At 38.8% G+C, this 13,387-nt stretch overlaps 1 protein-coding gene across 2 annotated transcripts in view; it reads right to left on the reverse strand.

Annotated features, from left to right (window-relative positions):
• TENM1 (teneurin transmembrane protein 1) overlaps positions 1-13,387 on the reverse strand; it is a 761,525-nt gene that overhangs the window by 82,719 nt on the left and 665,419 nt on the right. For both annotated transcript variants that reach the window (XM_027645293.1, XM_027645294.1), the window contains 2 exons: positions 11,053-11,199; positions 651-867 (listed from right to left, as the gene is read on the reverse strand). In XM_027645293.1, the coding sequence (XP_027501094.1) occupies positions 651-867; positions 11,053-11,199 (364 nt within the window). The remainder of the gene's footprint in view (positions 1-650; positions 868-11,052; positions 11,200-13,387) is intronic.

A 13,387-nucleotide genomic window follows, 5' to 3' on the forward strand; every position in this document is an offset into this window, starting at 1 on the left:
CCAGGTTTTCTGAGCAAGTAAGTGCCCCTTTCGTATTGCACAGTGTTTTCCTGTTAAAAGGGCAAAGCCAATCTCACAAACACTCAGAGATCACTCTACTCTTCACATGACAGCTGGAGAGAAACCTGTGGCACAAAATGGTAAATGCTGGTCTATCAACATATAGTAAAAAAAGAGAAGTTTTTTAATTAGGTGGCTGGATTATATGTAAGTGACACATCTTAAATTTATTACACTGTAAATACCAATCGAGTTTGACTGGGCAGAAAGGTGACTGAATAAAGCACATATTAATTCAACTTGTCCTTCTGCATCCTGCCACTAAATGTACGTACAGTACGAAATGCTGAACTTCCCCCTGCTGATTTTATGAGACAGCTTATCTTCCACAACAGTCAGAGTCTTGTTCATAAGAAGCAATAGAGTTGGTTGATGTGACACTTTCATGAACTAGACAGGTAGCAAGGATAATCTGAAAACCAAGATCCTCAGCTGTTGGGACTTCAATGTTTGTTATCCTTTTAAGTATTTCATGAGCTCCAGCGAAGAATTCTCAGCTATCCAGGTATCACCACTTTTATTCCTGGTTAAATAATTTCATCACAGTTCTCAATATTCAGAAAAACCTTTCATCTGAGACAAAAACTCACCTGCTCTCAAACGAGACATCTCCTGGGATGACATGAGTGCTTTCCTTTCCAATAAGGAATCTGATCCGATCGTAAAAGAGTCTTGGAGGATGCTGAGAGAAAGGTGGTTGGCTGTGCTGAATAAGGTCAAGGGGATCAGGCGAACCCTGGCAGAGTGGAGTTGCGTAACAATTACTTTGCTGACAACAATCAGGGTCTACACAGTCTGTCAAGCCATCTAAAACAGAAAGAATGGAAAGTTCAGGAAATCGAGTGGTTCGAGAATAAAGCACTGCATTTACTAGCAGAGAGCACAGGAGGGATGGAATAAATGGAAAGGCATGCTGATTATGACACAGTCAAATTCAATAAAGCATTAACACACATGCTTAGTCCATTTCAAAAATGTAAATTTCTTCATGGACAAACTTGTAGTAACGTTTGTGGGTGAAATTCATGTGCTTAAATGTCCAAAGCTTATGATGAAAATTGGAGCACTGAAGTGCATCTAAATTAAGCACCTAAATAAAACTTAAAATTGGGCTATTGGCATTTAATTGCTTCTATCAGCAGCTTAGATGTCCAAATTGCCTAAATTACATACTCAATCAGAAACAGATTTAATAAGAGATGGTAAAATGTCCAGCTATGTTCTTTAACATCCATTTTATGACTTACCAGCTGCTAACTTGCTTGGATTGACAAGCACACTAATGCATATAAAGCGAGATGAAGGTGTCGTATCCTTCAACAAAGACATCTCTTTGTATTTTTAACAAGGTCGGTCTGAATAAACGTGGAGTCATCATATCACTGTATGGATTTCCCTTGTGTTAAAATTGGAATGCTATAGGATCAACATACTGTCAGATATTTTCACTTCATGCTTTGACTTTCCATGCTCTGTTCATACCAACACTTTGAAGCCTATCAAACTGTACCTCCTCCGGGCAAACTGCACCAGCAGGGGAGCTGCTGGAATTCTGTCATTGACTTTAATGGGTGCGAGACCAACCCTCAGCCAACTTTCTCCTTTCTCAATAGAGCACACTGCACTCTGTGAATACTCAGTAAATAGCAGTATAAAATATTCACTTTGAAAAGAAAACAAAAGCCCTTCTACAGAACAAACAAATATAACGAAACGGGTTTTCCTGGCATCTGAAAATCCCTGACTGACCTTGAGCAAGGTAACTGCTTGGCTAAGCAAAATATATTAACAAATCTATCCTGCTGCAGCTGGGAAATCAGATACAGCAGGCTAGTTTTTGTGATAATGAGCCAAGGGCAACTGCAGATAGCTAACAACAATAACCTAGGACCCTAGGATCCAGCAAAGCTGGCCTGGCTACAGGTCAGTGTGTGCTTTAAGTTCTTTCCACATTCCCCAAGTCCTGGAGACAACAACGGACATTTGCCAGTGGTGGGAGAAGAACTTCACAGGGTAACGTGGAGCTTATTGACTTTGAGTGTAACAGTCACTTTATATTCAGGAAAGCCCAGGAAGCAATCGAAATCCACTAGGAAGTCAGTAAGCTGAAACAATAAGGGGCCTCCAGTCTAAACAAAAGCACACAGGAAGCGGATGGAGGAGTTCACAGCATGAACCAGAGGAGTTTTCAGTGTGTTCTGATGAAAAAACAAAAGAGCTTTTTGGGTTGAAACTTGAAGAGCAGGCTTGGAACTGCAAGGAAAAAAAAAAAAATCTTATGGTTTCCTCTTTTTTTGTCCAAGGAATGAAACTCTCTATGTCCTTAAAACATGAACTGAAATGCAGATTATCCAAGACTACAAATCTGCCAGTATTCTAGACTTGAAAAGGTGATGAAGACATTGAAATCTCTTGCTGGTTGATACTCAGATGCCTGCAGAGGGCTCTGATGTGGTCAGGGCTGGGCTCTGCCAGTGGAAGGGATATGGCAGTGACAAGTCTTGTTAAAGGAGTCAAGGGACTTTCTGGAAGGTACTAATTTCTACAGTGTGACTGCTGTCTACCCGAGAAACTTGACAAACATTGGTCTGGCAGAATATGTGCTAATCAAAAAAAGGAGCACTTATTTCAGAATAACAGTATCCATGGGGAAGCTATTCTGGAGTATTTTTTTTTCCACAGTAGCTATTCTGATTAATTTTTTCCTTGTCAACAAGCCATTAGATGTGGGAACTGAGTTGACCAGATTCTCTCATTTAGGTAAGAAATAAAAGTGAAAAGTCACAGAAATATCACAATATGAAGATTATCAGGAAAGAAATTTTTTAGGAAAGAAATTGCTGTAAAAATAACAATTAACTACTTTGTTCTTTCAAATAGAGTCCTCATTTTTCTCCGCTTCAGCCAAGAGCTTACATGCCTGACTACAAGCACAGTGCATTCAGGCTGTACACAAAAAGAAACCAAGTACAAGGAAAGCAGTTTTCCATCTTCCAGTCAGACTCAATTTTCATCTTTTCTTTGCAGTTTACTTGTCAGCAGAGTGACTGCCTTATAAACTCTTCCACGTTCTGCTAATGGAGTTATTTTGGTTTGAATTACTTGCACCTGGTTTCATTTTCCCTCTCCAGGCTCCCAGGGATACAAGAGGGTGGGTTTCCCATTAGTAGGGTGTGAAGTCCCAGAAGAACAATTGTGAGAATGGTGCGTGTTCTAACAGCACCATCAATCTATGAAGTCTGGATTAGGCAGGACCAGTTTACGGCCTTAGCAGCAAAGGCTACAAAATCATTAGAGGAAGAAATTGCTACTGAAAATATCAATGTTAATGCAAGGCAACACTCTTCTAGGCTACAGACTATCATTCATGGCTTTTCTCTCTCTCATGCTGTATTTTTTTTATAATATTTTTATTGAAGAGATGACAATTTATTTTAATCTCCCCACTCAACCATGCAGTGAAAGAGAACACAGATGCGAGGCTCAGAGAAGATGCTCCATAGGCAGCGAAGCAGGAGGTGCAGAAACACCAGCTCTTCTATGGACTCTTAAGACCACATATTTTGCTCAGGCCACTGTGAGTATGTACTTTACAACCATTAAATAGAACTGTCTGAATAATGAAACTTCTAGCTTTTTTCCCCAAACAATTAAACAAAATTTAGAAGAGAAATCAACTTGGATAAAACTGAAAAATATTTTTCACAGTTTGTGCTAAAGTAAAAGAATAAAGCATCTATTTTGCGGCAAACAGGAAACTATTAAGCTAAAATAAAATCTTTGTTCCACTTTAGGTTCATTTAAGACTTTGTTTTTTTTAAGTTAGACAATTTAAAAATTTCAAACCTAAAACTCCAAAAGAAACTCCTGTAATTCAGCATGATACCTATCAAAATGAACCAGGTAAAACTAACTAGTACAGAATCACAGGCTACATATGGAGGCAGTTTGTGACAATGTAAATCATATTACTAAGTGCATGTGAGGACATTTTAACGAGTCAATTCTATTTGAAATGAAACTTTTAATCCAGGAGAATAACCCTCAAAACCCAAATAAATCTTATTTATAAACTACATAATCAAATTAATTCACTTGAAATTCTACAAATACATTAGTCAGTTCTCAACCAATGGTCACAATTTTAGTTAAATTTTCATATCACAAACCAACTATTAAAAAGCTCACTGTGTTAATAAACCAGCAGGATTTCTTTTAAATCTCAGGAGACAACAGTCAGGAGTATGAACAAACTACTACAAACAGCAAAAACTGTAATTCATACAGCAGGGGAGCCGGTACACTGAAGTTTTTACTGTCAATTACACCAAAGTGCATCACAGCATAGGTGCAGACTAAGATGTATTACAGGGGTGTAAATGATTTCAGTTTGCTATTAGCATTTTTTTATTTATTTTATATAAAACACAGTCAGGCACCTTAAAGGTGCACTGCAGATTATATATTAAAGTGCTTCACATTTTGATGAATCTGGGATTATGGTTTCACATCTTCCAGGTACCTTGTTTTGTATGCGAGGGATAATGATGAACAAAGTGAATTACACAATTAAAATATTTTTAATATTACTGCTAAAATAGAATTTAAAAAGATTGACTTCAGGATAAAAAGCACTTCATAGCACACTTAAATAATTTAAACAACCTCAAAGAGAAGGCAGAACATGCCAAAATAAGTTGCTCCGTTTTCAGTCATACCACTCCTATCTGCATTGCAATAGATCACAGAATTAGGACAAGATTTTCCTATTTCTCTGCTGAGGAATAGATTTTTTCAGGAAGTTTTCTATAAGGAATGACATTAATATTTATTGTGTCAGGAGTTTGCTTTAATGGAATCACACAATGTTTTCCATGAAAAAATATATTTTCTTGCTCACACATTTTTATATATTTTTCTTATTCCGTATGATGGAAAGAATCTCACAAGTGTTGTGAAATTACCTCCTCAGCTATGTTTCTACTGCAGTCATGGAAGGCTCGGGTTGTGCTTGGTAGAGCACATTCTCTAATGTAAACATTGTGCAGCAATCTCTCTTCTACAGGGATGATCACCTCCAGCAGCCAGAAAAATTGGCAATGGAGCTGTGGCTACGGACCCACCTCTCCACTGGTTACTTTCCAGCAATGTATCTCTGTACTTTCCATGTTTGGGCAACTGCTGTACAGTGAATTCATTTTGTATGTTTTGTATTTGAGCTTTCCATGCACTGCGTGATATCCACGTTAAATCCTCATTAAAATAAACTAAAACAACAGTTGGAAAAGAAAAAGGCATTTTGTCAGCTATAAGTTAATTGCAAGAACGCAGAACAAGTCACATATTTCATACCTGATACAAACAGCTCTACGTCATTTACTTTCCAAATCCCAGCATCTCTGTTCTGCTCATCTACCCTTGAATCACTTGCAATTCATGACTACAAATATGGGAATATCACTGCTGAAAATAGATCTGTGTTCACAATTAGTACAAACTGTCTAGATACAATTTCAGGAACACTCAAGGACAGTAAAGAGGCACTGCATGGGGACACTGGTAAGGGAAGCAAAGAACAAAGTGGTTCTAATTCTGGAGTGGTGGCTTCCCCAGCTCACCAGTGCAGCAAGCAATAATTTGCACTGTGGTATCTTTTCTATTAAACAACTGAGACACTTTATTTAACTGGCTAAGAAAATGACAAATTCAATCAGACTCTACCTCCCATGTTGCTGATCTTAGTTATTTTAATAAACCATCCACTATCATTAGGTTCTGGCAAGCAAAACATAAATAGTTTGCAATAAAACTTACAATTGCTATTCTTCTGCTTAAAAGTTCATTAAATGAGCAGAGTTCTCACCCTTTCAATCTTTTGTCTCATGTGGAGAAGATACTACTGAAGTTAACTACGAGGTTAATGTAAACTAATAAGTTTGATGGTAATGTCAGACCCAGAATATTACAAAAAGTGGTGTAGATGCTAATATGGTGCATTCACACACAAATCTGCAGACATGCTCACAAACACACAGACTAATAATGTAAATACTCAGTGACATGAGAGTCAAATCCATCTCTAAGTAATACACTGTATTTAGTTTTGGGCACCATGATATAAGAAAGATATAAAGCTATTATAAAACATGCAAAGGACAGCTATGAAGATGGTGAAAGGCCTAGAGGGGAAAACATATGAGGAGCATCCGAGGTCACTTGTCTTGTTCAGCCTGGAGAACTGGAGACTGAGGGGAGAACTCATCACAGTTTACAACTTCCTCATGAGGGGCTGTGGAGGGACAGGCACTGGCCTCTTCCCTCTGGTGACCAGAGACAGGACCCAGGGGAATAGCCTGAAGTTGTGTCAGGGGAGGGTTAGGCTGGATATTAGGAAAAGGCTCTTCACCCAGAGGGTGGTTGGCTAAGGGAACTCAGGAAAGTGGTCACATCATCAAGTCTGATGGAGTTCAGAAGTGTTTGACAACACTCTCAGGCACATGGTGCAGTTTTTGGGGTTGTCCTGTGCAGGGTCAGGAGTTGGACTTTAATGATCCTTGTGGGTCCCTTCCAACTCAGGATATTCTATAATTCTATGAATACCAATGAGCTTCATTTCATTGCTGCAGAGAAACCCAGAGGTCTGTATGTGTGTCAGCGCACTCCCACTCCCTCTGTGCTGATCCCAGCGAGCACCAGTGACTGAGCTGTGAGATCTATGTCCAGAACATTTTCACCAAAAGTAAAAAATGGGATTGAAGTTCCTCCTTGCAGTAAGCAGATTTTTTTCTCCGAACTCCTATTCAGAGCAACCTAAAAAACTAAACACTATGACTCTCAACATTTGAAGGATTCGCACTTTTCAGTACACTAATATGATCAATTGTTCAATACTAGTGTTGTTTGTGGAAAAAAAATCCACAGGCATCTCCAACCCACGTTTACTTGTTTTCTTTTACAGATTTCAAATACACATTAAACATTGCCTGTGCCGACTTGTTTCACCACAGGCTCAGTTCAGTCTAATTAGGGTTGCCAGGAATCCAAGCAAAAGGAATCAAAGAGTAACTTCAGAAGAGACTAAGCAGCAGCAACTGTCATGAGTATCTAATGCTTATTCATATGCATTAATTCAAATTGCCCATATTTTAGCCATAATACATAGCAGGCAGCAGAAAGCGAGGCTGTTAACGGGGAACACTGGTGTTTGTATCAGGAAATCCAGCAGGGTGCCTGTGGAAAGGCTGTTTTATCCAGTGAGTACCAGTGGTGTTTGGCCTTCCACACATAGGACAATACAAATATATCAGGCTTTCAGAAACTATAAGTATCCCTGGGGAGTCCTCGCTGCTCAGCAACAATGAAAACCATTCCCATCAGTATTACTTATATTGAGTAATAATAGCATATTACTTATATATGGACTCAATATCTCTATGATAGATAGGTTATTAAAATGCCAATGGATGGGTCAGAAATACATCAATATTTTAGCAGCACTGGTTATCAACCCAAGGCTATGCTGAGTCATATATTTCCTTGTGCTTGGAAAAGCTTGGAGAGAGCTACAATAACTGTCTGAAGTGACTGAAGGGATATTTGGAAGAGAATTCAAAGCTAGTAGTAAATAGTATTTTCCTTAAAAACAAATGGGAAAGATTGATTCATGAAAGAAAAACAATAAAAACCGATGCAGGCAAATCCATATCAAAGACATTAATGGGAGTGACAGGCTGCAACTTTCAGCTGCAGATGAAGACCTATATGTGCAGCAGCAGGGTAAATACATGTCCAAAGAACAGGAAAATTGTGGCTTGGCAGAGTGAGGGGTGACTCATGAGTGGGAGCTCAGTGTCTTGTGTTCCTCCACGTTGTGGCAGCCTCCTGTGCCCAGGACACAGGTCTGCAGAGCTTTCAAGCAATCTTCTGGAGCTACTGAAGCTTCTAGTGAGTCTTAATTAATGGCAGGACAGGAGAAAATGACCTGCTCAGATGAGCTGAATGATCATCTTATAAACTGAAATCATGTCAGTCGGGACAGAGAAAGAAGAAGAAGAATAATAAAAAATGGGGAATAATGTGATGGTGTGAGAAGCCACGGCGAGACAAAGGCCCCACTGCAAAGGACATCTGCTTGACTTCTTGGCATTTTCTAATGGACATCACACTGCTAACAGACTGCAGATGCACTCCACGAGAGCAAGTGCAAACCATGCTGTCGTGCATCTGTTATAATGCTAAGACCTTTCCAATGATATTTGTAGTGATATTTGAACAGGTAAACATGCCCTTAAGTCTGTGAGTAGGAAAGAGCTAACAGAGAGTTATGAGCTGGAATGGGAAAGGCAGTTTTGGTACAGCCAGGGTACAAGTGCAGTGAATCCTAATGGGGCTCTAAAAGAAATTGTGCTCTCCCTGCTCAGGAGAATAGTTCCACACGTGTTTTATCTTACCACCACAAGGAACTGCACTGATGGGAACTCGGTGCTTCAGTGGCTGCAGGACCAGGATGCCTGTGAATATACTTGTGGCTTTTCTTTATACTAATATGTCGTTCCTTAAAAAATGAATTATAGGCTTTCCCCCTCCCAAAGCTTTTGTGCTCTTAATACAGGCCAAAGAACAACACTAACACTTCCTCATGCCAAATAAATGACATTATTCAATCCTTATAGTTAAGACTAACCTAGTTCTTTTCTACCATGTATTTGAATGTAGTTTTAAATGTCAATTTAATTTAATTTAAATTTCAGTTTTTCAGTCCCTGAAAGTACTATATAATAAATCAACTGAAAACCACACAAAATTATGCCTCTGCCTAAGTCCTAAAATTAGAGTTTGTTTGACATAATAATTGTTCACATTTACTACAGCTTTGTTCTTTGGTGGTAACTTCCTCCTAACAAACTTGAAACACAATAGGACTCCTGAGGACTGCAATATAAATGTTTGATTTAAACACAAGTGGAAGGATTAAGATTTTTCTAGGTGAGAATTCGGTGATTTGGAATATACAAGGGCATTAAGTTGTGTCTAGAGCGTGATCTCTTGGGCTTTGTATCACTGACTATGATCATATCTTAATGGCTCAGGAAGTTATTACCTGTCAGCTGTGTTTCTGTAACTCAACTGAGTGCACACTCTTAACTCACCACAACTGCAGGCAGAAATGCTAATAGCTTCTATCCTTATGAACCTAATCCAGTTATGGAGCTTGATGAATGCAAACTCGTTAGGTCACCCACCATAATATTGTCACAGTCTAAGGCTCAACCACCATCAAACAGGACTTAACAGGTAATGTCATATCTCCTTCCTAATTTCTGTTTTTTACTGTTGTGTTGGTATACAAACCCTAAAACACTAGGAATCCGCTTTTGATTTCATATTAATCTAACACTGGTATAACTTCAATGACTTTTAGGGAATTTTTCTAATTTATACTTGTGCCAAATCAGGTCCTGTGAACTTCATATATATAAAGAGAAGTGGTTATAATATGTAGATATAATTTTCTTTTCTTATACAAAATTGATTGTGAAGGAAACTTAATTACATTTAGTCCATCTGTAGTAGTCAGATTAATTAAATATTTCTCTCTGCACTTATCTCTAATTGTAATGTCAACAGAACTGTCCTAGTCCATGTTATGTTGCCATTAAAAAGGAAAAAGAAAATTGCTTTTAAAACCTGCAGTGAAATGATGTTAAGTGTCTGCCTTAAACTGACAAATTCAAGGAGATTTAGAGTTAAAACTGCCAACTCTTCCAATAACTCACCGTTATTGCAGAATATAAAGCACCAAAATCACAATACAGGGCAGTTTATACAGAGCCAGTTCACAGAGTGCATCAGAAAATGCTTTACATACATTACAGGCTAAACAGGGTTTTAGTGGACAGATTTAAGAGTGAGTCAGTGGCTTGGCCAGCAGGGGAGAGCACTGACAGATGGGAAAGCACAGGGGGGCAGCGATGCCAGCTGTGGGACCTTGTGTGAAGGGGATACACACCAGTGTAGGAGAGCAGAGACAGTGGGCAGAGAGATGGTTGTTGGACCTCTTGGAAGTAAGGTGGAAAAGGAAGGATAAGAGAGGAATAAGGCAATTTTGAATGGGGTTCAGAAACAAGGAAACCTTTGCCAAAGGACAGCAGGGTCTTAGAGGCCACAGGATACAAAATCAGAAGGTCTCAAAATATATCTGTAAATGTGGAATCATCACTGAGTCAGAATGTTTCTATTGAGGTCCCACAGTGACCTCAGTTCTTGGACCTACATCAAGCTTAATTTATCAATGACCTAGAAAAAAACCAGACAATCATTAGACCAAGATTTGGCCCTACAGTTGAGCATGAGATCTCACCCAGGACATGGATATGGTCTAACTGTGACACAATTAGCTAATATATATTTCAATGCATCTCATGTACAATCTAAGGAAAAAAAAATGTAACTGTGCTTGGGACAGATCATAGAATCATAGAATGGTTTGTATTAGAAGGCACCTTAAAGATCATCTTGTTCCAACCTCCTGTCATGGGCAGGGACACCTTCCACTAGACACAGTTTCTCAAAGCCTGTCCAACATGGCCTTGAATTCACTATCTGAATGAGAAAGAGGTTTTTTTGTTTTGGGTATCTATTGGCTGTCTTTTCTGAAAGAGATGACAGAGTTATAAGGAAAAGTGGAAAGAAGATGGAAGAAATTACTTGTTACACTTTTGTTTTATTTTGTTTTGCTTTTTATAAGAAAAAATCAAGTACTGGGATGGTAGATATGGCATACAGATACTTTCTGCCTTGAGTAGCATCTAGCACAAGGATCTGTTCCCTCACTGTGCCGCTTCAGATGAAGTCAGTGGAATAACTGTCTTGAGCACATAGACAAACATCGACATTTTGTGATAAAAAAGAAAACATACATCAAAGCCATAGATTCAAATGGCAGTCAATGATGTGACAAATAAACAGAGACACATGAATTATGTATCATACCTCCATCATTGTCCAGGTTATCTCCACACACCATTTCCATGACAATGTTACATCCTGAGCCACTCCAGCCCACTTGACAAACACAATGCCATCCATTCTGATCAAGAGTGCATCTTCCATTTCCATAACAGAGACCTGGGCAACCATCTAAAAAAGAAAATGTAAAAAAAGAAGCCTTCATGAAGGAATTTTCTTCTCTTATTTTACAGCTGAAATTATTCATTAACATTCCCACTTCTAGCACTATACTTGCTGCCTTCAAATGATCACAGCTGCCTTGCAAGCCATTTAAATTTTTGGCCAAAGATGGAAAAATCCCCAACCTGGTCTTTCCCTTTGCTTGCCCAAAAGTAATGTCTCAGTGAGGAATGAGGATTTTTTTAGTGTGTAATATTTTGTGTGCAGCAAAAAAAGTGAGGAAAGTTATAAGTTATAAAGTCACAAAGTCTGCCATGTCCATCTCTTTCTCTGCTTATTGAAAAATAAGCTGTAGTTCACAAAGGAAATCATATACATAATCAAGATTTATATCAAAGATACACATGGGCAATATCGTCTAAATGACAAACTGGCATTTGTGGACATAATCCTACACATTGCATGGAGTGGAGGTGACCTTTTTATTCTGTTCATAAATACTCATCTGACTGAGAAAAAGCCAATTTGATTTATGCTACAACACAACTCTTTCCACAGAAGGCAATTGAGGGAGCATTGCCTTCCAATGTCCCATTTCAATTTCTTCCATTATAGCTGATTCTAAAATGGCTTTTTAGAATCAGCACCACATGGCCTTTAGTGGTGCTGATTCTAGATCAAAACTGACACAGAGGCTGTAGCATCCTCTGGATTATATGCTTGCAAGCTCTGAATCAATCGTGATTTGGACATTCACAGCTAGATTTCTTGCCTATAAGAGTGAGAGAGGAAACGATCTTTTGGAAGTGTACACTCATGTCCATCTGCTTGCATAGTGCAGTGCCAGCTCAGACATTTGTCAGATCCTCTCCATGTCACACATGGAGCCAAAGGACAATGGATAAAGCTTGGCAATAAGCTTGACAGAGCAAGTGGCATCACTTCTGAGAGGGTTCCTTTTTGCCAGCATGGACATACAGGATCTGAAAGCCCTTCTGCACATGATACTGAACATCAACATGCAAGTGTTATCTGAGAGAATTTTTTTTTTGAGGAAGAAAGAAGCCTCAGTCTGCAATTGTGTTTGACTGCCCCAAGATGCTCCAAACGGACCTTGGAGGAGCCAATCCGAGCCTGGTCTGTCAGGGTGTGACTTACAGCCCCACAGGCAGCACATATCCTGGCCACTTTACATGAGATACATAATCTGTCTCTTTCTCACCCTCGTCACAGTTTATCAATCACGTGTGCAAACAGGGGGATTGGAGAGTCTGGCCTTCTTTCTCAGAAGGGTTGGAGATAGATGGGACCATTTTCTCATGCTGTAATTCTGGAAGATGTTACTCTAAAACAGCATGAAGTTGGCAACCACCAAATATACTATAAAAGCCAATTATTTGCCTCTTCTGGGAAGCTGGGTGAAAGGGCATTACTCTTCTGGGTAATGAGGATGTTTTTTCACTTTGAATCTCTGTCCTGCTGAGTTAATTAATTTCTTGGCCATGATTATATTTTGCTGCTGTGTGTGGTTATCCTCGAAGTGTATAAATGTAATCAAATGAATGTCTATCTGCTTTTATTATTATCTAATTCTGAAGAAATAAAATAAGAAACACATGATAAGCACCCAGGTCTTTCCGAAATAATGATTAGTTTTATATTTCAGCTAACAGTTTGTTTGGAAGGGGCTCTTCACAGTGTGGCTCAGGCTGAGGGACTGCTGTCAGACTCAGGGATGGGACTTGTGCTGACATGAATAAACAGGACCTGCGGCAAGGCATGGGAATCAAATGAACAGCACCAGAGACAAAGCAACATAAAATTTAACTCTTGTATCAAATGTTTCGAAGAGAAATAGATCACATCTGGCACAGACAGCTTTAAAAAAGGAGTACTTCTCTATCAAAAGAAACTTACTTCAAGCATCAATGACCAAAAAAAAAAGAAATTTTTGTTCTAACGGGAGACAGTATCAAGCTTTTTGAGCAAGTCCTCAGCTTTGGCATTACTTTGAGATGGTAAGCAAGAACAAAAAATGGATTTTCCTAACACAGCACATCAGATGGCCACATAAAACATGCTTACATTGCTACGATTTTGCAAATGAGTTGAGTACATTATTTGTTAAAAACTGCATCTTCTGCTGTTAAGCTCTGTCTCTGCGTGTGTATTATATATATATATATATCTATATATC

Source organism: Corapipo altera, unplaced genomic scaffold, assembly GCF_003945725.1.
Source record: "Corapipo altera isolate COAL_440 unplaced genomic scaffold, ASM394572v1 65, whole genome shotgun sequence".
In the NCBI taxonomy this organism is placed as follows: Eukaryota; Metazoa; Chordata; class Aves; order Passeriformes; family Pipridae; genus Corapipo; species Corapipo altera.